The 24806-nt window shown below is 38.7% G+C and overlaps 2 protein-coding genes across 2 annotated transcripts in view; one reads left to right on the top strand and one right to left on the bottom strand.

Annotated features, from left to right (window-relative positions):
* The window catches only part of LOC114663749 (dynein axonemal heavy chain 11), a 341140-nt gene extending 339180 nt beyond the window's left edge, over positions 1 to 1960 (top strand). Inside the window, 1 exon segment of the mRNA XM_051936024.1 lies at positions 1568 to 1960. Within this exon segment, the coding sequence (XP_051791984.1) occupies positions 1568 to 1815 (248 nt within the window). The 3' untranslated portion in view covers positions 1816 to 1960.
* On the bottom strand, positions 1923 to 21949 carry cdca7b (cell division cycle associated 7b). The gene is made up of 10 exons (XM_028818300.2): positions 21857 to 21949; positions 16035 to 16178; positions 15559 to 15690; positions 11014 to 11343; positions 10774 to 10848; positions 10460 to 10642; positions 10223 to 10363; positions 7766 to 7915; positions 6774 to 6910; positions 1923 to 2474 (listed from the first exon to the last, which is right to left on the bottom strand). The coding sequence occupies exons 1-10, from the start codon at positions 21872 to 21874 to the stop codon at positions 2432 to 2434; spliced, it is 1353 nt and encodes a 450-aa protein (XP_028674133.1). The 5' UTR covers positions 21875 to 21949; the 3' UTR covers positions 1923 to 2431.
* Positions 21950 to 24806: the final 2857 nt, after the last annotated feature.

Here is a 24806-nt window from a genome sequence, read left to right as displayed (position 1 = left end):
CAGTTAGTGTTCTTTAAATAATAATGCATTTGCTTGCTTGTAGAATTTTGTAGTTACTTGCCATTTTGTTACTGTAGTGGCCTATCAGTGCCAAGCGAGAGCTCAGCTGACGTCCCCAGGACGTGTACAGCAGCGTAGAGTCGGTTTTGTGCACAGAAGCATCAGAGTTTCTCCATTTGGTCAAAGCACTGAGAAGTAACTGGGGACCACTTTTGTAATCCAAAAGCCACAGGTTGGTGGATGGTGACCAGCAGTTATCACAGTGCAAATGTTCAGACTGGAACAGATCGTGATGTGTCCCACCTACTACTCGTAAACGTGCACCACAGAACTAGGGGAGGCCACCCAGGCCTGGGCTACTTTTAGTCTGCTATTAGTGATAACCATAGTTATAAAGAGAGTTCGGAGTTACACCAACTGTTTCACCCTTTATATATTCATCTCATCTGCAACCAAGTGGCAGTGCTGATGCAGGGACTTACAATTCCCATCAGACAGCAGGAGTGTACTGGGGTTGATGGGAGGATGCCTTCAACAGCATGCACAAAGTTTAAAGAACGCCAGCAAAACCAGGATCTCAGTGACATCTAAGGCTGCAGTGTTTTCTTCTCAACTAATCTACATGTCAGCCTCATTGCCTCGCTGGATTACGTTTTTTGCCATTTTGTTTCATGTAGGTTGTGTTCAGCCATTCAAAAGGCATTACATTTATCCATGCATTATCAAAACATTTCAACTCTTTCAAGGCTGATTTTCATTTTTTGTTTACATACACATGCAAATCACAGCTTGCAAAACTGCTACACTCTGGCGGTGCACTTTTTCACCTTTTGTATTTTTCCACAACAATTTCTGACCTTTTAACAATGACCACCTGCTCAATACCTGGTTAGGCAGCACTTAAATCATTTTTTGAGGAGGACAATAGTTTACCTTTGATAATATCTACAGTCAGCTCTGAGAACTCCAGGAATAAAGACGTGCTTTACTTTTTTATTTCAGTTAGATCTGTTTTGAGCAGGTCCCAAGGTAATCTGTGCTACACCCCAGCACCTGTATGTGCTGATGATTTCGTTAATGATCCAGTTCAACCAGATGTATGAAAATGACAAGAATTCAAATGAGAAGCCACAAGCTGGCAAATCTGTCACATTTAAAGTAGCATACAGTTTATTTTTATTTTATAAATTGTGAATGAGTTCATTACTAATGGCCTTCAATCAATGACTACTTAAGACTGCAGTGAAATGGAAGTCGACAGGCAGATAAATGTACTGAAGACTTGTGGCATTAGGGCATTGATAAGCATGGACCAGAAGCCGATCAGAGTCTCCTCTCACATGTGCACAGTGCAGCAACCCAGCTTCACACTGCGCCCAGCTCACCTGACTGGCACACAGCTGAAGTGCCTCTCACGTTCTGTTCACAATGTTTTAATCTGCTGTTGCCTTTCAGGCACTTGTATGTCTTAGGCTCTGTCATTTTTTGAATCCTGTGCATTCCTTATATGACACCAAATAATCCTCTCACACTTGGTGTTTTGTTTTTTGTGTACCTAAAAATGCAGGTGCTCGATGGGACATCCAAAATGGAGTCATCACAGAAGCCAGGCTGAAAGACTTGACACCAGCTGTGCCAGTAATCTTTGTTAGAGCCATTCCACTGGACAGACAGGAACTGAAAAACATGTACGAGTGTCCTGTGTACAGCACAAAATCACGCGGCTCAAACTACATCTGGACTTTCAACCTGAAAACCAAAGAGAAGCCTGCCAAGTGGATTCTAGCAGGAGTGGCATTATTGCTGTCAGTGTAGATAATGGGGTCTACTTTATATGTTTCTTTATGCCATGACCATCATAAATAATTGTATAGATTTTATATAAAAGGATTGCTTTAGGTACAATACTTATACAATAAAAATGAAAAATAAAATCTTTTATTTTAAAATGTTTGTAAAACGTTTTTGAAAACATGGCTTGATTACACAGGCTTGCCAAATAAAAGAACATTAGACTGATCAAAGCGCCATAAGTAGGCATAAACTGGGGGAAAGAAAAAACAAACCTCCAGACCCTTGGCATATACAACTAACAAACATGGTGCATATACACGTTTTAAAAAATTTTACAGTGTTATAAAACAGACTTACATTTAACAATCATGATATGGTTAACAGAGACTTATGTTAGGGTTGTGCTGAAGTTGAAAGTAAAGGCAATTCAGCATTTTTTGTAAGATTTAGAAATTATATAAGGACTATTTATTCTAACTTTTACTAAAGCAGCAAAACTGTTTACAGGCTTACAGTGCAGACATTTTTATAAAACACATTTTTTAAGCAAAAGGTTTCAAACTGTGAAGCTTACAAACCGCTAACTGTTCTGATTTGTTTCAATCCAGTTCCTGGGATAACTGCATTGAAGGTGTCCTCATTCGGAAAGCTCGTGACCACCGGAGAGCTGCTTCTGAAGGCTGAAATGACAATTTGATTGTTGAATATTACAAAACCAGAAGGTCACAGTTTGATGACTACTAAAAAATGCATTTTATTGTGTAATTTCTTGTAAAGGTTCTTCAGATGCCTGCCATGCTCTAAAATGTTTTGAGGATTTATCATAGTGGTAAAGCATTTAAGCTGGTGATTTCCAAAGTTTTTAAAGAGAGTCTAAGAGATAAAGCAACAATTAAAGAGGGAAACAGGCACAGACTGACAAGCTGCCATGTTTCAGTTTACAACTCAAACATATTTAAATGGCTAATAAACTCCTCAAAAGAAACCTTCCCTTCCCCAGAGAGGTTGCCTAGTTGAGTTTAGAGTCACATGGAGCCCAGAAGCTCCTGGCATGGAGCAGGAATCACCCATCAGCCTAATCTGACAGACTGGATGGGAGGACCTGCAAGCCCCACAACAACATAAATGTCTATGTGTATCCAGTTAATACTAAACACTGTAAACTACTGTAAATGTGTAGCAGTCTAATATTGTTGGGAAATATAAAACTTGAAGCTTTTTGCTTTGCGCGCTCCCCCACCATAACCTATCATCTACTTTGGGAGTGAAACCTTTAAATTCGTCAAAAATTTCGGTCTCCAGTTTGACAGATCTCTCTACGTTTTTGGGGTCCCCTGATACTGAAAACATTGATATACCAATGATGGGTGTGTGTGTGTCACAGTTTCTTGAGGGCAGTCTAGAGCTAAAAAGTTTGGATAGAAAAATACCAAACTTGAAACTTCAGCTCATCGTCATCACAAAACAGGCTTATTAGTTTTGGAGCCAAATCGTGCAAGAAAAAGAGGAACCCTCAAATACTGAATTCTTCTCATCAATTGCTATCGTAGTGACCTATTTTATGATCAGAAAGATCGGCATCAATGTGGTAATTACTGAAATGTTATAGAATAGTTTGGGTAACTTTGTTCCTAGGGCGCAAAACCTACTGACGCTCACGTCCAATTTTTTTTTTTTTTTTTGTTTTTTTACACAGCAGAAGCTGAACCTCTCAGCCACAGTGACAGTGATACGGCCTGGCTCAGGCAGTCATAAACTACTCAGGTTTCCATCCATTTAAAAAAAGCCCAACATTTAAAAATTTCTTTAGCCAAACATCGCAATGACAAATGACAGTATATAGAATGTCATCAGCTTTGAGAGCTATACAATGACATAATAAACAAAAGTAAGGTCAAGATAGCATGGCAAAGCAGACCTTCACTTCAGTCGAGGACTGCAGAAAGTTGAAAGCTGGGCTTCACACTTCAAGGAATATTCCATTCTAAAATTAGACTTTTTGAAGTGTTACTTAGCCTAATGTAGTTTGTGGCCCCCGTGGTCTGTGTGTGGATCTCTGTACCCCACTACAGTAAAAATGTGTTTTTCTTCAGATGAGACATAAACCAGAGGTTTCGAGTCTCTGTGGTCATAAAAGATCCCGGGCATCCCTCAAAAAGTATACCCCAACATCCTGGCCTACTATGACCTTGTCCATTCTGTATCTAATTAGCCAATTATCTCTCTCACCCCTCCATCACCTAATAGCTAATGTGTGGTGAGTGTATTGGTGCAAAAAATGGCTGCTTCTGTATCATCCCAGTGTATACAGTATGTGTATGTATGCTACACATTGTTGATAGTTGAAGTTGTGCCCCATGGTCCACGTAAAGCACTTGGTGTGTCTAGAAAAGCACTATATAAATGTGACTATCTACAAAGTTTTGAATCGTTCAAATGACATTCTGAAAGTGAAGCATGTACCTAAAGTTGTACTTAAATCGGCTAAATCACCATAAAAAAAAGTCAGCTGTCTGAAACAGCTACAACAATCTGGTGGACCTCTAGTCCGTGTATTGGTCTGAGAAACGTGCGCAAGAAATTCAGTTAGGAAATAGGAATTATTTCATGTGGGGGGAAAAATTAATCCATCAGCCTCTCCCTTGTCTCTGCCTGCTTAACTCGGCATACCGATGATATAACAGCACAGAGCACAACTGTAGCAGTAGTAGTGTCGCTTGTGTAGAGTATTGTGAAATTAACATGTCAAGAATTACAGTAGAGGTTTAGAAGCTTAAACATTACTGTTACAAATTCATTTTAAGGTGAATATCATTTCTACAACAAAATGCTAAGCATGTGGAGTAACTACTGCCCTTACAATTTTCTCTTTAACTCAGTAGTTTTAACAGAAAGAATTTGAAATTTCCAAGTGGACACAACAAAGCACCAGTGCATACTGAAGGCTGCTGCTTGCTGTTCCAGATGCCACGTAAATCTGAGTAAGTACCAGGAACAGCTACTTGTGCTGTGTGTTACGTGTTGGTCATCATATGGGGCAATAAAAACAGTTGGCCAAAAGCATAGTATTTTTGTTAGGGTTGAAAGATACTGGATAATTTTATTATTATTAAAAATTATTATAAATTAATTTTATTATTTATTAAAATATTAATTTTATAGATTTGTACAGCAAAACTCCTAATTAGTATTGATAAAATACTGTATATAACATTTTCTAATTCCAGTATGAATTTATAGAATATCGGGTGCAATGTCTGAGGCAGAAAAAGGTTAAGCATTTCACTTTAAAATCCTAGCTGCTTAAAAGAGAATGTACCGTGTATGTGGGAAAGTGTTCGGAGAGTACCAAGCATCATTTATCTCTTTTAAAGTTCCAAGCCGAAATAAACTACCAATTTATTTTCTATTAAGGAGAAATGGAAAAAAGATTAGTGGCTATCCTTGGCTCAAGATTTGTTTTTCAATAAAAAATGATCAGCTTGTAATATTTATTAAAATCCTACAATAGCCCAATAGAAAGAACTGCAAATCCTACAGGACAGATAAAAAGTCTGCAGACATAAATTATTTTTTTATTTCATATCCTTTCAAGAAACCTGGAAATGCCCCTAGAAGCTCTGCTGAAACAGGGCAACACAGAATCAATACTTTTTAAGTCACATGCTAACCTCTAATGGAGAGTTTCCTGCTAAGTTTCTTTCCTCCCTTCAGTAATTTTAACACATCTTGCTGCCAGCATTGCCTCCTCTTCCAAGTGTCATCAGCTCAGAAAAGGACACTGTCAGTGTGTCCAGTAGGGGACACTCAAGACCTGTCCTTAGAAATCAGAATGACCGCTAAGAAACCCATACCCATGAAAAATATCTTATTTATGAAGAAATTAAAATATATGGGGTAGATAAATACACAAAGAGTCATAATCATATATATAAGCAGAAAATTAAGAAATTTTGCAGCATAATAAGAATGAGTCCCTTCCCTATCTTGTGACTCGCTGCAGCTGTTTAATAAACTATTATCCTTCTTTACCTCCTGGACCTTTCCTTCACACCACTGCCTACAATTTCACCAGCCAGTAAAGGCCATCAACATCACTACACTCCCAACGCCAGGCTCAGTGGCACTTCATCTACAAAGAGCCTTTAAGACCAATCTGTAAATTACACCCGGGGGTGGCCTCTGTATCCCTGCACACCTGAAACGCAACCTTGTAGAGAATAAGCAACACTGTATAGTGTAGCAGGGTGCCATGTGTAATTGTACATATTTCCCTGATCCTATCTATTTGCCTGTGGCGACTATTCATTCACTTTAGACTCCACACTTTATTCTGTCATCTCTGCAATAATGACATTTGAAAATCATTCCATTACTTAGACAGCCAACATTTCTCCAAACTAGCAACTTTGCTCAAATGTAATTGGCGTCCTCCATGCTAGCACATTTTATAATTTGCCTCCTGCCTGAGATGGCCCAGGATAGACGTTGCCATTTCAATTATCACGTGTCCACCTTTTTATTTTTTAAATAATAAACTAGCATGCCAAGAATGATGATACATTACTATTTATGAAAAGGCTGCAAAAAGAGATCTGAGATAATCTACAACTGTAATTCATGGTTATAGCAGATGACAAAATATGACAGATGTTTCAACCTTCCCTTGTTTCACAAGCAATGCTTAGTTTGTACTTAAAAAAGATGTTACAACAACAAAGATATTATAAAGCAGCAAAGGAAAAGTAAAGTCACATTTGTTATCTAAATACCAGCCAGAAAAATGCTACAGTGCAATCAAGCAATAGTAAAGAGTTTAGTAGTCCAACTTAAATCAAATACTTGTCTGAAACATACATTGGAGTCGTTAGTAAACAAAAATACTTAATTTTATTTTTAGTTTAAAGCTGTCCTTAAGGAGTTTACGTGTTCGAAGTGGACAATGCTTCCTGAGACCAAATATATAAAAATGGGTTTACCTTTCCAGATACTCCTTCACATTGTTGTAACCATAGAACTTGGCCATATGAATGAGGATCCCCGTAGCACATCTACCATCTCGCTTACGACAGAAACTACAGTTGCATATGCCCCTACACGGGGGGCAAACCCAGAGCTGGAAAAAAGAAGGGACAAGAGGTGTTTTCAGTCCATTTTGGATTTTTAGCAACTTAAAAAGGCCAGGGATAAGCTGCCTCAACTATCAAGATAGTACGGTTTCCCTGCCACATGCAATCAATAGTTAATTTTTTTTTCATAATCCCATGTTTGTGTTGTTACTGTAAATACATCATTTCATTTACACTTAGTCCAGTGTGACCTTTAGCTGCATACAAACAGCAGATCAAGGCTAACAGCATTAAATGTTCCATTGCAGTGCACATCTCAGAGTTGATGGGCACCTTCCAGAGGGTATTAAAGTTGTGTTCTACTTCATACCATCTCAGACAGACAGACATTTTTAATTTATATTATTACATAAACATATCATCTGCAGTTAAAGAATTTTTTTTCCCCACACAAGAAAGCATTTTGACACAAATTAGTTTTTTTCCACAGCATTATATTTATTCGATGTACAAACTAAAGGTATCCTTAAAAACAACTTGCTCGAGCACTTCATTTTTTTTATTGTATTACTTTGATTTCCTGATGCCAGTGAAAGGCGTTTGTTTCTATTTACTAGGCTCCAATGTGCCTTCTGGTGGATTCTGATAATTAAGTTTTTTTTCCCTATGCTCATCTACCATACGTATCTGATAAAATAATTTTACAACATTAAAAGACTGTCACAGCACTAGCTGACATTTTCATTCACACCAATTATGTAATGGACTATTCCTCATTCTAAACACATCAAACCCCACATTTTTGTTTACAATGACAAATAAAACACTGGATTCAAAATTGAGAAAAAGATTCATCCAATAACTAGAGTCGGTCTTAAAGGTTGGGCAATGATAATACTCACTGCATCTAGCAGCGCAGCTCGTACATCTTCACCGTAACGATTGCGAAGACATGGTCCACAGAACTGTCCTCTAACTCCCCAGCAATCAGGGTTGCGACACACCGTTTTGGTATCTATGGTCTTCTGTCTGCATTGATGGCAAGTGCTTCCCTGCAAAAATTAGAATAGAGCTTCTAAGACCCTCACCCACATCATTTTAAAAACTCTAATCAAAGACATTGATAATAAGTGAAGTTTAAACTTGATGCAGCACAATTGCACGGGCAGATCCCTTATTACTTGCCAAATTAGGTGCAGCTTACACATCCATTCAGGTAGTTCTTATTGGAGTCATTTTGACCACAATTCCACTTTTTAGATGAGCTAAGAAACTCTTTGAAACAATATACTCCAAAAATTGGTAGGTGTGTGGATCCCTTATTGGGCAAACATTGTACCTGCATCTTAAAATTAACTTTTTAATTCAGAAGACTGTTCCTACAAGAATTTATTATTGAATTGAAATACCCTGAAACCACATTTAGTAAGTTTGCATGTATCATTAAACAACATACCATTCCTAAATCCAGTGAATGAATCAACAATGGATTGAGTGTTAGTCCGTTGCAGGCACCACTCACACACACAAAAATAACTTAGTATGTCCAAAAGGTAAAAAAAAAAAAAAAAAAAAAAAAAGGCAGATTAAAATCTTCATACACAAATTTGTCTTTGAATTTCAAGATTACTAAACATTGCGGGGAACAGGTTAATGTTGGATATTAATTTGAATTACAAATCATTCCAGTGATAATGTGCTTTGCATCACTCACACATAGTACCTTTTGAAATGCAGTGGTTAGGCACTTGCAGCCTGTCATGCCCCTTTTCCCCACGCAAAGTTAATGCCAACTGCAATACATTGATTACACATTAAGTCCAGTTTATCAACAGGCTAGATTTATAATGACAACAAACGGATTTCTAAACTGAAGTTTCATGCTTCTCACCCCTAGTTTCTAATGTTGTTGTGTTGCACTTGTTATAGTGTTCAAGTGAAGATTTTTTTTTTTAAATAATGTAGCAGATTTCAGAAAAGCTCAGGATTACAAATCGGCCCAAGCTGGAATATATAGCAAGTCTTCAAGTTTAACATGACTATCCTCAGAGTTATGAACACAGCCTGTTCATGTAGGTGCTCTAAATCTGAATATTTGGACTGGACTTGTATATTTCAAGGATGTACCAGTCTTGTGACAACACATCAATGCACAAAAATACAGTCAGTCCTCAGCATATAGAAAGATAAAAATGAGTCTTGGCAAACACCCATAATGGGAACAGTGAAACAGAAAGTGGCTATCCTTCATGAAGTGATACATGAATTGTTTCATTTTAGAGATGCCTATCATTTTTCAATAAAACTTTTTTAAAAATGGGCTATAAACAAACTGATTTAGGTGGTTGGTTCTTAGTGGTGCCCCCGTTACAGTACAAAAGAAGTCTCTACACAAAATAATAATGAAAAAAAATTAAATTGCTTACAAAACACAAAATGCTCAACATTGTGATACATTTCCTGAATATTTTGCAGTATGGCTGAGTGATGCCGAGATAATGATGCCACTATGTCTTACCCAGGACAAGGCCAACTGATGCCCTCACCCTAGGTTTCTAGGCCGTACTTGCACAGTAAAAAGAGAGCAGAACCACACCCTAAAGATCAAAGACTTAATAGAGAGGAGTTACATTTTTCCACGAGGGGAATTTTAGAGATAAGAAAAACAGCAACTGGCAATTAAAATTCTGCATAATTTGCAGTACTATGTTATATGGGTAAACATGTACTAATAAGCAAACCAAACGTATTATCAAAAATACCTGTACAAACTGTGGGTCTATATAATGCATCACAAAATATATGAATATTATATCCAACAAGTTGATTTTTACAAGCATTTGATTAATTAATTAATAGTATAAAATTAATTTTAAATGTACATTGGTCAGGGAATTTATAGACAAATGATAATAATGCTTCTGCTAACCCCCTATAAGTTACTGTAATAATCCTGCCTTCCCTTGCTGGATTACTAGATGAACGACTAAAGTGTGGTCTAAGAAGTGCCACACAGCCTGCTCTCCTCTTGCCTCACAAAGAAACTGGAATGATGTGATTCAGGACATCTCCATGAAATGCAAACAGAAGTCACAGAAAATGATCTCCAGGCAAGAAAGGCTACTGTGTCTTCAAGGTACTTCTACCCAACTGGGAGGTGCTAGAAAGGCAAGCATTTTAGGATCTGCGCCAGTGTGACAACCACTACAGAAAGGGCAACAATCCTGCCTCAAAAAATGGTTTTACAAGCATTTTTACAATGATTTTAGATATCCAAAACAATGAATTCTTCACAACCTGTGAATTGAAATAAGCGTCCCATCTTTTAGTAGATTCAGTGCCCCCTCAATAAAACTCACATTAATTTTGTCATACAGCTTATCTTTACTGGTAATTGCAACATTTTCTAATTCTTCTTCGGTGATGTCTGTCACAGAACGTGAAACGCCGTGCTTGGATGACCTCCTTCTGCGACTCCTACTGTTCTCCATATCGTTTATCTAAAATATGAACATATGTTTACACCAGCAATGTAACTGATATTCTACTTTTAAGACTTTAGTACCAATGAGGACATTAATGAACCAAACACACACCTCCAGCAGCTTTTTCTGTAAAGTAGCCCTTTTGCCAATAGAATTAAGCCGCTCCATCAGCTTAGTGGGAGACACCGAAAAGCACTCAACACCAAACCGCTCAGGAGGCCGAGCACTACGCGAGGGGTTGCGACGACCACTCTGTCCTTCCACAAATGTTTTTTTGGGAGATTTTTTCTGTTTCTGTAAGATAAAACACATTCTGTAAATAGCGTAATATTAAACTGGGCATTCTACATTTACACTGTATTTGTCTAGTTATGCCCATGAGTCAGTCCTCGTCAGTTATAAATATTGGAGTACATGGTACTTACAGGGGTAGTTACAGTGTTTGACTTCAGAGGGAAAAAACCTGGCACTGAATTCAATTCAGCCAACAGTTTGGCGAGCTGTGGAAAAAAATATTAAATTAAAGAGAAATTGTATAACTATATTTTAAAGGTTTCTGTGTCACACATTGTCATTAATTATCACCTTACAAATATGCACCCACAAATTTAGTTTTAATGAGGTTTCTATTGCTCAAGATATACTACATATATTTAGTGCTTTACCATTTCTTTGTTTTCTTTAATATTCTTGGCTCGTTTTTCTAAAGCCTTTGACTGGCCAGGAACAACGCTTGATCCCTCCTCACACTCTGAATCAGAGCAAGGCCCACATCTCCCCAGCTTTGTTCGACTTCTCTGAACTCCACTTCGCTCCTTTTCAGATTCAGAGTCTGATAGTTCATGCTTTACCAAGCTTGTCTGCTTTCCTGAAGACTTCTTGAGTGGAAAACGAAAAGCCACGCAAAGACCAGAACTTCGTTTTTTGCAGGTGGCAATTTGGTCTTCATCTGAAGAGAAACCATCTTCCTCACCACCTTTATTTGGATGCATGGACTAGAAAAGAATAAATATACTTTCAATTCAGCAAAAATAAACAGAAGGTGTTTACTCAGCCTTCCACAGTCAAAATAAATTTTCTTTTGCAATCACTCTACAGTCTACATAACAGTTCAAATGATCTTTTAACAGTTAGACAATTAAAATATACTGTACTTTAGGAAACTGAGGCAAGAACATACTTAATGTGAAAGGAACAAAATTTAGAACTGAAGGAGAGATAGCTTTATTTTTCTTCTCTCTATAAATAATAATGAAAATTATCCTCTTTAATAAAATCCCTGTGTGCGTCCAGGTGTCCATGTGTGGGTGTCTTTCTGGTGAAGTGTGCATGCGCGGGGCACGGTGCGATGCGCGATATTACTGTCAGAGAAAGTTAGAGGCGTTTTATGGAAATACAAAACAGTATTACTGCGAGAGGAAATTAAAGGTACACAATACAGTGACGCATATTACAGCCACATACAAGCCAGTATTACTGTCAGAGGAGATTAAAGGCATATTACCGACGCGCACGCCTGTATTACCGCCAGAGAAAATTAAAGGTATACTACAGACGTACAAGCCAGCGGACGTACAAGACGGTATCCTTCAATAAGGGCGCGCACAAAAAGGCGAGCCTCAAAAGGGCAACCTCAATTGGGCGCAGCGAATAAAGGCGCGTGTAAATAAACATCTGCACCTTTGTTGCTCTTCACATATTCCAGAGCCATTTGAACTAAATTATCTACGAACGCCTTTATTCGCCGTCCAGGTCTTTTTTTTTTTTTTTGGCCTTGTGCCTGGTGTTGTTGGAATAGGCTCAAGCCCACCACAATCCTGAACCAGATTAACACTGTAATCAGTGTACACTGTATGAGAAAATATATATACTAAAGTATTTTTTAATTTTGTCTTAGTCAGTTGCATTTTATTCATTCCACAGGCAAACAACCAACATTTCAATTAAATACAAAAGGTCACATAAAAAGCCCATTCTTTGTGATAACAAATTTCCTCCAAGGCAGGCCAACAGCCACCAATGGACATTGAAAAATGGGAGAAATTAGAAAGACTTTGTAATGGCCAATCAAAACAATTTTTGAAATAAATCTGATAACAAATATGAGAACAGTGCTAAAACAACAAGTCTTTAACCTTAATTAAAATACAGACACCAATGAGGCTTCCCCAAGGCTGGTAATGCAGATCACTTTTCCAGTACTAGCACTGCTGATCATTACTGACATTAAATGAGGAGTTGCATAAAACTGTCAGTGTTCTGAATTAACTTTGAGTAGTAAGTGAATCATTTAACAGTCCTGACCATTTGTGGCACTGCAACTAATCCTGCTGCTAAAAGGATTACACGGTCAATTCTGCTTGGAACAAATAAATAAACAAGTTTATCAAGATCCTTCAACTTAACAAACTGCCTTTACTTTGCAATGCTGTATTGGTAAGGTCAAGAAAGCAATTTTTAGAAAGCAGAAAAATATGACAATTTTAAATCTCAGTCAAAGAAAACATACTGTACATTTCATAAGCATATCGCTGAGCTAAAATTCAGGATCTTTAACAGTTTTCAGTATTGCCTTACTATTTGCAGTGTTGCCACCAACTTATATATTATGTTTTCTGAAGTCTTAGACAATCATTACTTATATACGGTCTGACATCTGTAAAGTAATTAATCCAAGTAAATAAAGATGTACTGAATCACTTGGTTTAAATGACAAAGTTCACATGCACATAGAAAGATACTTAGTACTGCCCTTCCATTTATATTTGTACCACTGTCTCTTGACAGACAGCTCTCAAATTTGAATACAACTTAAATTAATGGGATTGGTATCTATCTGTGCAGCAGAGGAAAACAAGGCATCACCTTTTGAGACCAGTATGCAACAGCTTTTGTTCTAAACCCACTTGCCGTTTTGTACAATTCATCTTGGACACATGGGCCCAAAGTAAAATTTTAGCAAGCTCCTTTCATTTAGACATATTTAGGAAACTTTAAAGGATATTTAACTCGTGTAACTGGGTTGAGGTATTTTATCTTTATGTTTCCACTTCAGTATGAATGAAGAAGAATGAAATGAAACCAAACCTTGGATAATATGCCAAAGTTTTATTTCAAGCCATACAACTGACTAATGATGGCAAAAGTGTGACATGCATTCTTTCTCTGATGTAGAATCCTCGTCATCATCTGAGTTCACCTCTGTTATAGCACGTCTTTATGTGAAAACAGCAGTGTCAGATGGGGGAAGTGTGAACGTAACTGGGAGAATAAAACTAAATAAAAAAAACAATGCTAACCTTTACAAGTACCATACATTTACACCGGCTGTTACAGACTCAAATCAAATGTATGTTTTTATTCTAAAATTTTAAGAATAAGAGCAGTTCACTTCTCAAAATGGAGTCATGCGGGATCGAACTCGTGACCCTTTGATTAGCAGTTGGCAGTTCTTACCATTACACCACCAAAGCAATCGTAGTGAGGATGTGTCAATGTCGCACCCTAACGCAGGTTCTTTCTCTGCAGTTATATTCTTGAATAAAAGCGCACTTGTTCTGTTATGTTTGTACTTTTTATGAAAGTGTTTATTTGATATTTGGACTTCTGGCTTCACACATTATACACTTCATGTCTGCATCTTGTCAGTTATTACTAAAACATGACAAACGTTTCTGTTTTAACGATGTGTTTACATAGATTGTTGTAGACACGGATCACACATAAAATACATGTGTTCTAAATAACGATATAGTATTTATAAAAGGTGTAATTTTGCTTGACTTCTCACTCTATACAACTCTAAGCAACTGACACGCAGGTAAACAGACTTGAGCTGAGAAAACCTTGTGTGCCGTTGGGGGGATGTGATAGCTGGCTGCTTGCTGCTTATCGACACATTTAAAAGACAAAAGACGTTGACGGAGAGGTGCGAAGGAATTTAAGGTGGGACGGATTTACAAGTTTTTTCGTAGGCTTTGGTAATTCTAGTGTTAAGTGAAATCTAATGTGAAGCACTTGAAAAAGAATGGGGAGCAAACACATACAAGTACTCACTGGAGGCAAATGCTGGGTGGGGGGCCAGTCCATCACAGAGCACAATATGGAGTTACATTGTTGAATTATTCTCAAATTAATCTGGGTCTGCCTTTTTTGGACTTCACAGTTATATTACACTATAATGGGTACCTTTCCAAAATGTGAAATGTGTCTCTCTTTTTTGGCATAATTTTATCATAAGCATCTTATATATAAACGTCTACACGTGGAAGTGTGTGTATCTGTCCGGCCCGGAAGTGAGAAGTGGAGTCTGGGTAAGGGCTCCACCTCCGAGGAAACTGAAAACTCTCTTAGCCGCTAATAACACAAGCGAGGCGAGCACGTCAGCAAAACAAAATTTCAGAAGAAAGGCAAAGTCGCTTAGCCGCTAACATCTGCAAAATGGTATCCATTTTATTTTTCCTCCTGCCACTAATACACAAGCGAGGTGAGCACATTGGCAAAACAAATCCTCCTAGGAGAGAGATGGCCAGAGTAGTTCCTTTCAATTACTTGACATCTCTACATTTCAATGTAGGACAGGCTTACACAGCTAGTAATAGATAAAAATGAATTATATAATATACTGAAACATTACTTAATTTTAAGCCAATACAATGTTTTCTTTTTTGTTGTAAGTCAACATTTCCATTAAAAGTGGGGGCTGGGCGGTCTCATGGCCTCAGAACCCCTGCAGATATATATTTTTTTTTTTCCTCTGGCTGTCTGGAGTTTTTTTTTTTTTTCCTGTCCATCAGTCCTTACTTTAGGCAATACTAAGTAGCAAAGAATAATCTTATGTTTATATTTTTTTTCTTTCTTCATCTTGTAAAACACTTTGAGCTACATAATTTGTATGCAAATGTGCTATATAAATAAATGTTGTTGAAATAAAATTATTTATTGGTGACACACATGATAGACTGTCTAGTTAACCACAGTCTGTAGAGGACAAAGGTTTTACAGCTCAACACTCTGGAGACAATAAAGCTTTACACTGAAATGCCTAGAATTTTGTTCTGTTGCTGTATATCCACAACACTTTTCTTCCATTAACTTCTCGATATCATACAGCTCCCTGTATTCTAAGTTCAAAGTAGCAGAGAACACTAGACAGACTTTACAAACAGCATTTTCATCTTTTCATCTAAAATTACTGAAAAACATCTCACCATAGACTTCATCCTTTTGTTCAACTCAAAACTGGGTTCTACAAATCCTTCAAACTCATCTTCTGTTTCTGTGTCCTCTGTGAAAATTTTCTTTAATTCATCTGTGATATACTTGGACTGAAAATGTATGTTCTGAAATGCATAAAATAAAATAAAAAACAATATCCATCTTTACCAATATGGACATATCTTTTACATTAAAAAGGTTGCTGGTTTTAAAAATGATAAACATATTTTTTGCTGTAGAAACAAACATAGCTGCCAAGTTTGTGTCAATGTACTTATACAACTAAACAAAGACACTATGGATTTAAGACCAGTATAGCAATAGCAGAAAGAATAAACTGTGCTGAAGAATTAAAAAAGTACAAAATACTCCATAAAAAGCTATTTTCTTCAGTTAAAGTACATCACTACTACTACTACAAGCTGCAATCCACATTTGAAGGTGGACATCACGTTGATCCATCACTTACCCTCTTTCCTAGCTCGCCTGACTGGAAGCTGTCCCTGCTGTCTTCAGATGATGAGGTTTCCATTTCCAAAGAGCTCCTAAAGCCTTTGAATTCCTCCTCTTCATCACTGGGAGTTTCAAAAATCTCCACAAGCTCTTTTGGTAGCTAAATGGTTTTTGGGGAAAATGGGGGAGAGGTAGCTTACCATTTGATTTCTCTAAGATGCTTTCTGGCAAATAAATATTGCATGTGAAAGAAATAGTTTTTCAGAAATGTTCACAGATGATATGGTACATGCAAAAAACAAAAGATGACCTACACAATGTTAGTGATAGATTTTATTTATATTTGTTGTTGTTAGTAGTAGCCCACAGTTCTTCAGGCTGATCATCCAATTAGCTGTGAACCACCCAATCTCACTGAGATTGCACAGGTGGTGAACCAGCAGGGGGTAGGGAAGGCTGCAGGGATCTGTGGTAAACGGGGTGAACTTACCTCCAGGCTGGTGGTAAAGCTGTCCTCCTGGCATTGCAAGCAATCTTTGCTTCAATTTGGGAGATCAGCGTCATCCCAACTGACTGGAAAACAGGACTTGTTGTCCCTATCTGGAAAGGAAAGGGTGATTGCCTGGATTGCAACAACTACAGGGGTATTTCACTGCTCTCAGTGCTAGGTATGGTCCTTGCTAGGGTTATCCTAGGATCCGTGATCATTTTGCTCACCTAACAGTAACCTGGGCAGTCTGGTTTTACGCCTAAGAAGTCTACTATCCTCTCCTGGTACTGAGAGTTCTCATGGAGCGCAAACTCAAATATCGGCAGAAAACAGATTGTAATACCAATGCAGCCTTAAAGCATTTGACTCAGTTGATTGAGCTGTCCTGTGGGACATCATGAGACTTTGCGGGATACACCGGAAGTTGCTGGATATCATAGTCGGCCTGTACACTGGTACTGTGTGTGCTGTGCACAGTGAAGGCAGAACCTCTGCGTTTTTTCTAGATGATTCTGGGGTTTGTCAGGGGTGTGTTCTTACTCCTACTCTGTTCAGTGCTTGCAAGGACTGGGTGTTGGGTAGAGTGGTGGGGTCCAGCAGCTGTGGGGCATCTGTTGGTGAAGAAAGATTCACTGATCTTGACTTTACCAACGATGTAAAGATCTTCTCTCAGTCAATGGAGGCTCTTTTCGGGGCTCTTGAGAGACTGAGCTAGAAGTCAGAGTGTCTGGATAAAAAAAACATGCAGGCCTTTAATGACCTCTTGGCCACAGCCATCAGCAAGTGTGTCTGTCTGCGGAGAGAGTGTTGACCTTGTCGAGAGATTTACTTACTTTGGCAGTGACATTCTTGTCTCTGGTGACTCTTCCTAAAAAGTCAGTAGACAGACTGGGAGAGCATGGGGGGTCATGAGGTCGCTACAAAAGGGGTGTATGACGCTCCCAATATCTTTGCAAAAGGATGAAGGTCCAAGTCTTTAGAGTCCTGGTGTTTCCTGTTTTGCTATATGGTTACAAGACATGGATGCTATCCAGTGACCTGAAATGAAGACTGGGCTCCTTCGGTACTGTGCCTCTTTGGAGAATCCTTGGTTACCCCTGGTTTAACTTTGTGTTGAACGAGTAGTTGCTCATGGAGTCCTAGATGAGGCACGTTACCTGCATTGTGAGGCAGCGTCAGTTACAGCACTACAGCCATGTGTCGCGATTCCTTGAAGGTGATCCAGCTCACAGAATTCTCATCGTTGAGGACCCAAGCAGCTGGACCAGCCCAAAGGGATGCCCGCGTAACATCTGACTGAGGCAGATAAATGGTCATTTCTGGTGGGGGGTTGAACTAGACTGTGTATCTGCCTGGGGCAGGGCCAACCAAGATACCAAGCTGTTTCATTGTGTGGTGGGTGCAGCAATAGGCCCTACTAGTGCATGCTCCCCAATCTGACCTGACCTATTCTGTTGGGAGGAATGTTGTTGCTGTTTGTTATAATATTTCTGTAGGTTCTGTAAAAAGCCAAATTTGCCCTTGGAAATTACAATATACATCCCAAATCTACACTGAAAATCTCTTAAACCCAAACCTTATAGTTTATCATAAATCTTTTTTTTTTTCAGAATTTTAGGCCAAGTCATTAATTATATAATTAAGAAATATCTTTAGAACATACTACTTTTTAATTTAGTGAAACTAATTACAGATATGATGCACTACAAATGAAGTTCATTCACTTAACCAGAAAGTCTGTTACCATGACACAAAGTCTGTGCAATTTATTGCTTGTTTTATGTTATATACGTGGCCGGTGCTTAAACATTGGGTGCTGGAGTTTAAAGACGTGCAGCATGCACTCTCCTATTTGGTATTACAATCTGTTTTCTTCTGCTCTTACCCACTCGCCATGCACCCCCTCTATAGCATGGTGCTAGGGCAGGCCTGAAGTGTTGCTGATAAAGTACAGTTAGGTCCATAAATATTTGGACAGAAATAACTTTTTTCTAATTTTGGTTCTGTACATTACCACAATGAATTTTAAATGAAACAACTCAGATGCCATTGAAGTGCAGACTTTCACCTTTAATTCAGTGGGGTGAACAAAACGATTGCATAAAAATGTGAGGCAACTAAACCATTTTTTTTAACACAATCCCTTCATTTCAGGGGCTCAAAAGTAATTGGACAATTGACTCAAAGGCTATTTCATGGGCAGGTGTGGGCAAGTCCGTTGTTATGTCATTATCAATTATGCAGATAAAAGGCCTGGAGTTGATTTGAGGTGTGGTGCTTGCATGAGGAAGATTTTGCTGTGAACAGACAACATGCGGTCAAAGGAGCTCTCCATGCAGGTGAAAGAAGCCATCCTTAAGCTGCGAAAACAGAAAAAACCCATCCGAGAAATTGTTACAATATTACGAGTCGCAAAATCTACAGTTTGGTACATCCTGAGAAAGAAAGCAAGCACTGGTGAACTCAGCAACGCAAAAAGACCTGGACGTCCACGGAAGACAACAGTGGTGGATAATCGCAGAATCATTTCCATGGTGAAGAGAAACCCCTTCACAACAGCCAACCAAGTGAACAACACTCTCCAGGGGGTAGGTGTATCGATATCCAAGTCTACCATAAAGAGAAGACTGCATGAAAATAAATACAGAGGGTGCACTGCAAGGTGCAAGCCACTCATAAGCCTCAAGAATAGAAAGGCTAGATTGGACATTGCTAAGGAACATCTAAAAAAGCCAGCACAGTTCTGGGAAAACATTCTTTGGACAGATGAAACCAAGATCAACCTCTACCAGAATGATGGCAAGAAAAAAGTACGGAGAAGGCGTGGAACAGCTCATTATCCAAAGCATACCACATCATCTGTAAAACAGGGTGGAGGCAGTGTGATGGCTTGGGCGTGCATGGCTGCCAGTGGCACTGGGACACTAATGTTTATTGATGATGTGACACAGGACAGAAGCAGCCGAATGAATTCTCAGGTGTTCAGAGACATACTGTCTGCTCAAATCCAGCTAAATGCAGTCAAATTGATTGGGTGGAGTTTCATGATACAGATGGACAATGACCCAAAACATACAGCCAAAGCAACCCAGGAGTTTATTAAAGCAAAGAAGTGGAAAATTCTTGAATGGCCAAGTCAGTCACCTGATCTTAACCCAATTGAGCATGCATTTCACTTGTTGAAGACTAAACTTCAGACAGAAAGGCCCACAAACAAACAGCAACTGAAAGCTGCTGCAGTAAAGGCCTGGCAGAGCATTAAAAAGGAGGAAACCCAGCATCTGGTGATGTCCATGAGTTCAAGACTTCAGGCTGTCATTGCCAGCAAAGGGTTTTCAACCAAGTATTAGAAATGAACATTTTATTTCCAGTTATTTAATTTGTCCAATTACTTTTGAGCCCCTGAAATGAAGGGATTGTGTTAAAAAAAATGCTTTAATTGCCTCACATTTTTATGCAATCGTTTTGTTCACCCCACTGAATTAAAGCTGAAAGTCTGCACTTCAACTGCATCTGGGTTGTTTCATTTAAAATTCATTGTGGTAATGTACAGAACCAAAATTAGAAAAAAGTTGTCTCTGTCCAAATATTTATGGACCTAACTGTAACTTGATTCTGCCTGCTTGTTTTATTCTTTGTATGAAAGTATGCTTATATAAATAAATGCTGTTGTTGTTGGTGATAATGATATAAACCAGGCATTATTGTTACTTTTTTCCCCATTTTACACTTTGAATAGAAACAACTAAAAGCAAGAAGAAATCTGAATAGGAGAGGGTTGAACTACATTCAGCTAGATATGACCCATTTACACAACGCAGAGTGAGACAGTTCTTAGTTGACACCTGTGGCACTTGAATCTCCCATACAGCAAATGCCAAGAAGTAACTGATCAACTTAAAAATATTGATCACTACTTGCTATGGGATTCTATATACAGTACTTTGAAATGGAGGTACTAAAACAACACAAAAAGCAATGTCTCCACTCCAGAAGGAAATGAGGGGAAAAAAAACTGTTTGAGCTCAAATCCTTCAGTCTTAACAACAGCATTTTAAAACCTCACTTTTTTATGAAAGGTAGAATGTTAAACAATCTACCACCCTGCTTATTGTGTTCACCATATTATGTCCTGAAGCCCAGAAATCTTTTTGACACTTTTTTCTTAGTCTTAAGACCCATCCTACACAAGCCAGTATGCCAGTCTCACTAAGGTATGCTTTCTCTCTACTTTATTCAGTCACTGCTTTACTATAACCTCGCCGCTACTTTCATGCCTGTGTTATAAAAGGTGCCACCGGCAGTGAGGGTGTACCCACAGGATTAGTAACTGCTGATTGCGGGTGTTATTGGAGCACGCAGACTGGAGAGGACCAGCGAGGAAGCGTTTCAGAACAAGTTTTACCAGGGTCCCTCGGAGGTCAGTGTGTTGCTACACTTGATTTAACTCGGTTGTTCAAATTTGATTTATACGAGTAGGACCGACCTGCATGTTGACAATGAGGCTGTGTTGAAGCTTTGTTTTCTTCATAAAGCTCACTTTGATTTGAGGTAGGGGTAGGAGGAGGTGGGCGTAGGCGCCAACAGTTGTTTATTTTTTTACCGGTTTCCAACCTCAAATCGGTTAAAAGTTTTTTCACTCATCCTTATTTGTAAATACCCATAACCGTGTGATTTTCTCTATTAGGACAAATAATGCTGCCGCACTGATATAAAAGCATGCCCAGTTAGGAGACCTATTAAATGCATGGATTTTTGTGGATTTGCTAAGCAGGACTATGGACTGAGACACCTCCTTTAGATGCTGGTAAGTGGACGGATTTCAACCCTAGAGACCGCAAGGTCTGGCCTTCCACTTTCAGTCGTCACTGTTATGAAGTAGTTTTACTTGGCAAAAGCCCAGCACTTGAACCTCAGGACATAATCTGCACGTGCCACGTAATAAATTCGTAGGCTTGGTTTCTGTTTAAACACATTATATTTCCCTATTAATTGTCAGTTTACTGTATCTGAAAAAATGCAAAACTTAATTCATTATTTAAAAATGGGCAAATTCTGTTGTTAACTAAAAGTTGCAATGTCTTGTTATGATGTGGGCATAAAGACGCCCACTCTCTGCTCACGTGCCTCAACTCAAGGCGCTCCATCACTGGGCACTTTAAAAGGTTTCTCCGTAGAACCTGACCAATGCTGTGACCGAGACATGCGGCCACATCCACGACGACTTCTTTTTGTATTCTTCCGGTCAAAGCCCACGAATACAAGCGCGGACGTCCCAACGTGTACGAAACAAATGCAAACTATTGTAATCCCTCGGCAAATCCAGTAAGCCATTCAGCAACACTCACCTTGGTATACACAGGCATGTTCGTGAGTTGACCTAAGCACAGAAAGTACGTTCCAGTTTTCAAACAGAAAGAGGATGAATGAGTCTAGGCGCTATGTCGGAGCACATGGACCGATAATAGAAGGGGGGTGGTGGTGGCAATGTAAATAATGTAAAACTTAACAACTTTCAAAAAAGTCCACATGCACAAAATGTTTAACTCAACAGACTTTTACTGTCATTGTGGGTTTTCGCACATATAATAATGTGATCATTGTTGGGCCCCCAAAGTTAGCGCGAACTCCCCCTCTGCGTTCTGATGCTATGGTCGAGTCCTGGGTATTCGCGAGCGTTTCGCGGGAGAGCAGAGCAAAGCAGCGTGGCTCGAAATCAGAAGAGATTTATGAGAGGGAGGTGAAGGTGCATTTGGAAAATATCTTAGTAGTGCTGTGCACGTGTACTGCATCTAAACAGGCACGCCGTGGAATAAACGTGTATTGTTTGAAGAGCGTTGCAGACTTTACCTTATTGACTAATGTGCATTGTTTTTCTGAAGTCGCTTCTTTATTGACGGGCGTGGACGGCTGAAATCATCTTTGCAGTACAGGACGCCAATATCAACAGGCAGCTCATATTCATGCCTGCCAACCACACATAGGTGGGAGGATTACCAGATTTCAAAGAAAAGAAAAAAAAACTTTTATTTTTGCAGAACTTGACCGGAATTTTTGTATGTACTGCAACCCTTTCAGCTGTACGTGTCGTCCAATATAACGTACAAAGTAAACTGAATACATCTCAGTAGATGTGTTCACAAAACACATTAGCACAGTGGCAAATTGTGCGAAACACAAATACTATGTGAAATATTCATGTTTATTCCTAATAGTTGAAAACAGAGAATCCCATGTAATTTACAGGGTTATGGTACAACATGTTTGTGTGCGCCACTTAACACTACAATCTGATATACTCTGTAAAGTGTGCTGACAAAACAAAAGGAGCGTGTTCAAATGTAAAAAGCATTCACCCCCTTGGAAGTTTCACATTTTATAGTTCAACAACTTTTAATCACAGTGGATTTAATTTGCCTTTGTTGACAACATTAAAATACTGTTTAATGTCAAAATGAAAACATATCTGCAAAGTAGTCAAAATTAATTACAAATATAAACCACAAAACAACTGACCACATGAGTATTCAACCCTTTAAATTTGACACACGTAAATATCACTGGTGCAGCCAATTGGTTTTAAAAGTCACAGAATTACTTACAACAGAATTCACCTGTTTGTAGTCAAGGGGTTTCATTTGATTTTAGTTTAAATGCACCTCATTGGGAAGGTCCAACTTGTTTTGAGTCAGTATGGTGGCCTAACCTACACAATGAAAATAAAAAAACACTATAAGCAACTTTGAAATGGCGATTAAAACGCACAAGCCGGGACTGATGCATGAAACTATCCACGCCACTAAATAACAGTTGGGGTCTTGTTGAAATATTAGTTAGATCATTTAGAAATGGCACAACCATACATCTGACAAGAGCAGGTTGTATATAAAAACTGAATGACTGTGTAAGAAGAAGACTAGTGATGGATGGAGGACACCAAGAGACCTAGGATATCTCTGAAGGAGTTACAAGCTACAGCTGATAAAATTGGAGAGATTATAGCTTGGTTGTTTCACTACTCAGAGCTTTATGGGAGAGTGGCAAAGAGAAAGCCACTGTTCAAGAAAATGCACGAGATCTCGAGTAGAGGTTAAAGATAAGTGGGAGATCCTGAAGTCAGCTAGAAGAAGGTGCTATGCTCTGATGAGACCAAAATTGAGCTTTTTTGGTCATCAGATTCAATGGTATGTTTGAACACTGCACATTTTCAAAAATGTACCATTTCCATTCATGAGGCATGGTGTTTGTAGCATCATACTGTGCGGAGGATTCTTTGCAGCAAGCCATGGAAGGCTCTTGAGGGTGGAGGGGAAAGCAAAAGCAGGAAAAAAGGGAAATATCGGAGGAAAAATCTGGTGCGTCTTAGGAGAAGACTTGTTTTCCAGCAGGACAGTAACCCCAAGCATAAAGCCAAAGCTACACAGGAATGGCTTCAAAACAACAATGTCAATGTCCTTGAATGGTAGAGCCAGAGTAAAGATCTTAATCTAGTTGAGTACTTGATTCAATGTTGTATAATAATTAAATATGAAACTTTTTATAAGCACTGTAAGATTTATACTCTCTAGTCTTGATAATGTTTCTAGCACTTGACTGATGTTGGACTTTATAGCGTAAACATGACTACAGTATGAGACTGAAAATGGTGCAGCTACAATGTAGCAGGGCTTTACCCCTCAGTTGTTGAGAATATTTTTCCATTGACAGGAAGCAATTATGACCCAAGGAAAAATAGTGTATATTCAAACAGCGGTGTTCTAAAGAAAAGTGGACAGCTGGACAACATAACTGTTTAGAAAGAGACAGACACATTAAGACAGATAATTTTCTGAGTAACTAAAAGTAAAATTACTATCTCTTAGTATTGTGCAGTCTGTTGGTCAATATATGGAAAAATGCCAATGGAATATTTATATCCTAATCATGACTGTCGAATCATGCTTTACACCGTCTCTAAACTTCATTATTCAAAAAGTCTGATCTGTTTTACTGCGGTAGGCTGGCTCCCTGCCCGGGGTTTGTTCCTGCCTTGCACCCTGGATTAGCTCCAGCGGACCCCCATGACCCTGTGTTAGGATATAGCAGGTTGATTCATCTGTCTAGTTCTCTTTGAACTGCTGAACCTGAATAGCACGTGGTTCATAGATTTTACTGTACAATTTAATTGGGCCTCCTCCTATACGACTGGTTCAATCCCATTTGGCAACATGGGGAACAGGGTGAGGCCTCTTTGAAATAAATGTATTAAATAACGCATGTGTCCTTGAGCAGGTGCTTCATCTAAACCCCTCTCAGCAG

Source organism: Erpetoichthys calabaricus, chromosome 13, assembly GCF_900747795.2.
Source record: "Erpetoichthys calabaricus chromosome 13, fErpCal1.3, whole genome shotgun sequence".
In the NCBI taxonomy this organism is placed as follows: domain Eukaryota; kingdom Metazoa; phylum Chordata; class Cladistia; order Polypteriformes; family Polypteridae; genus Erpetoichthys; species Erpetoichthys calabaricus.
The sequence above is the reverse complement of the archived record's forward strand: the minus strand, read 5'-3'. Positions and strand labels throughout refer to the sequence as shown.

Coding starts and splice junctions, on each gene's coding strand:
- cdca7b (XM_028818300.2), bottom strand. Junction 15,691..16,034: donor CAGGCGAGCTAGGAAAGAGG/GTAAGTGATGGA, acceptor TATGCATTTCAG/AACATACATTTTCAGTCCAA. Junction 11,344..15,558: donor ACAAAAGGATGAAGTCTATG/GTGAGATGTTTT, acceptor ATTCTTTTCTAG/TCCATGCATCCAAATAAAGG.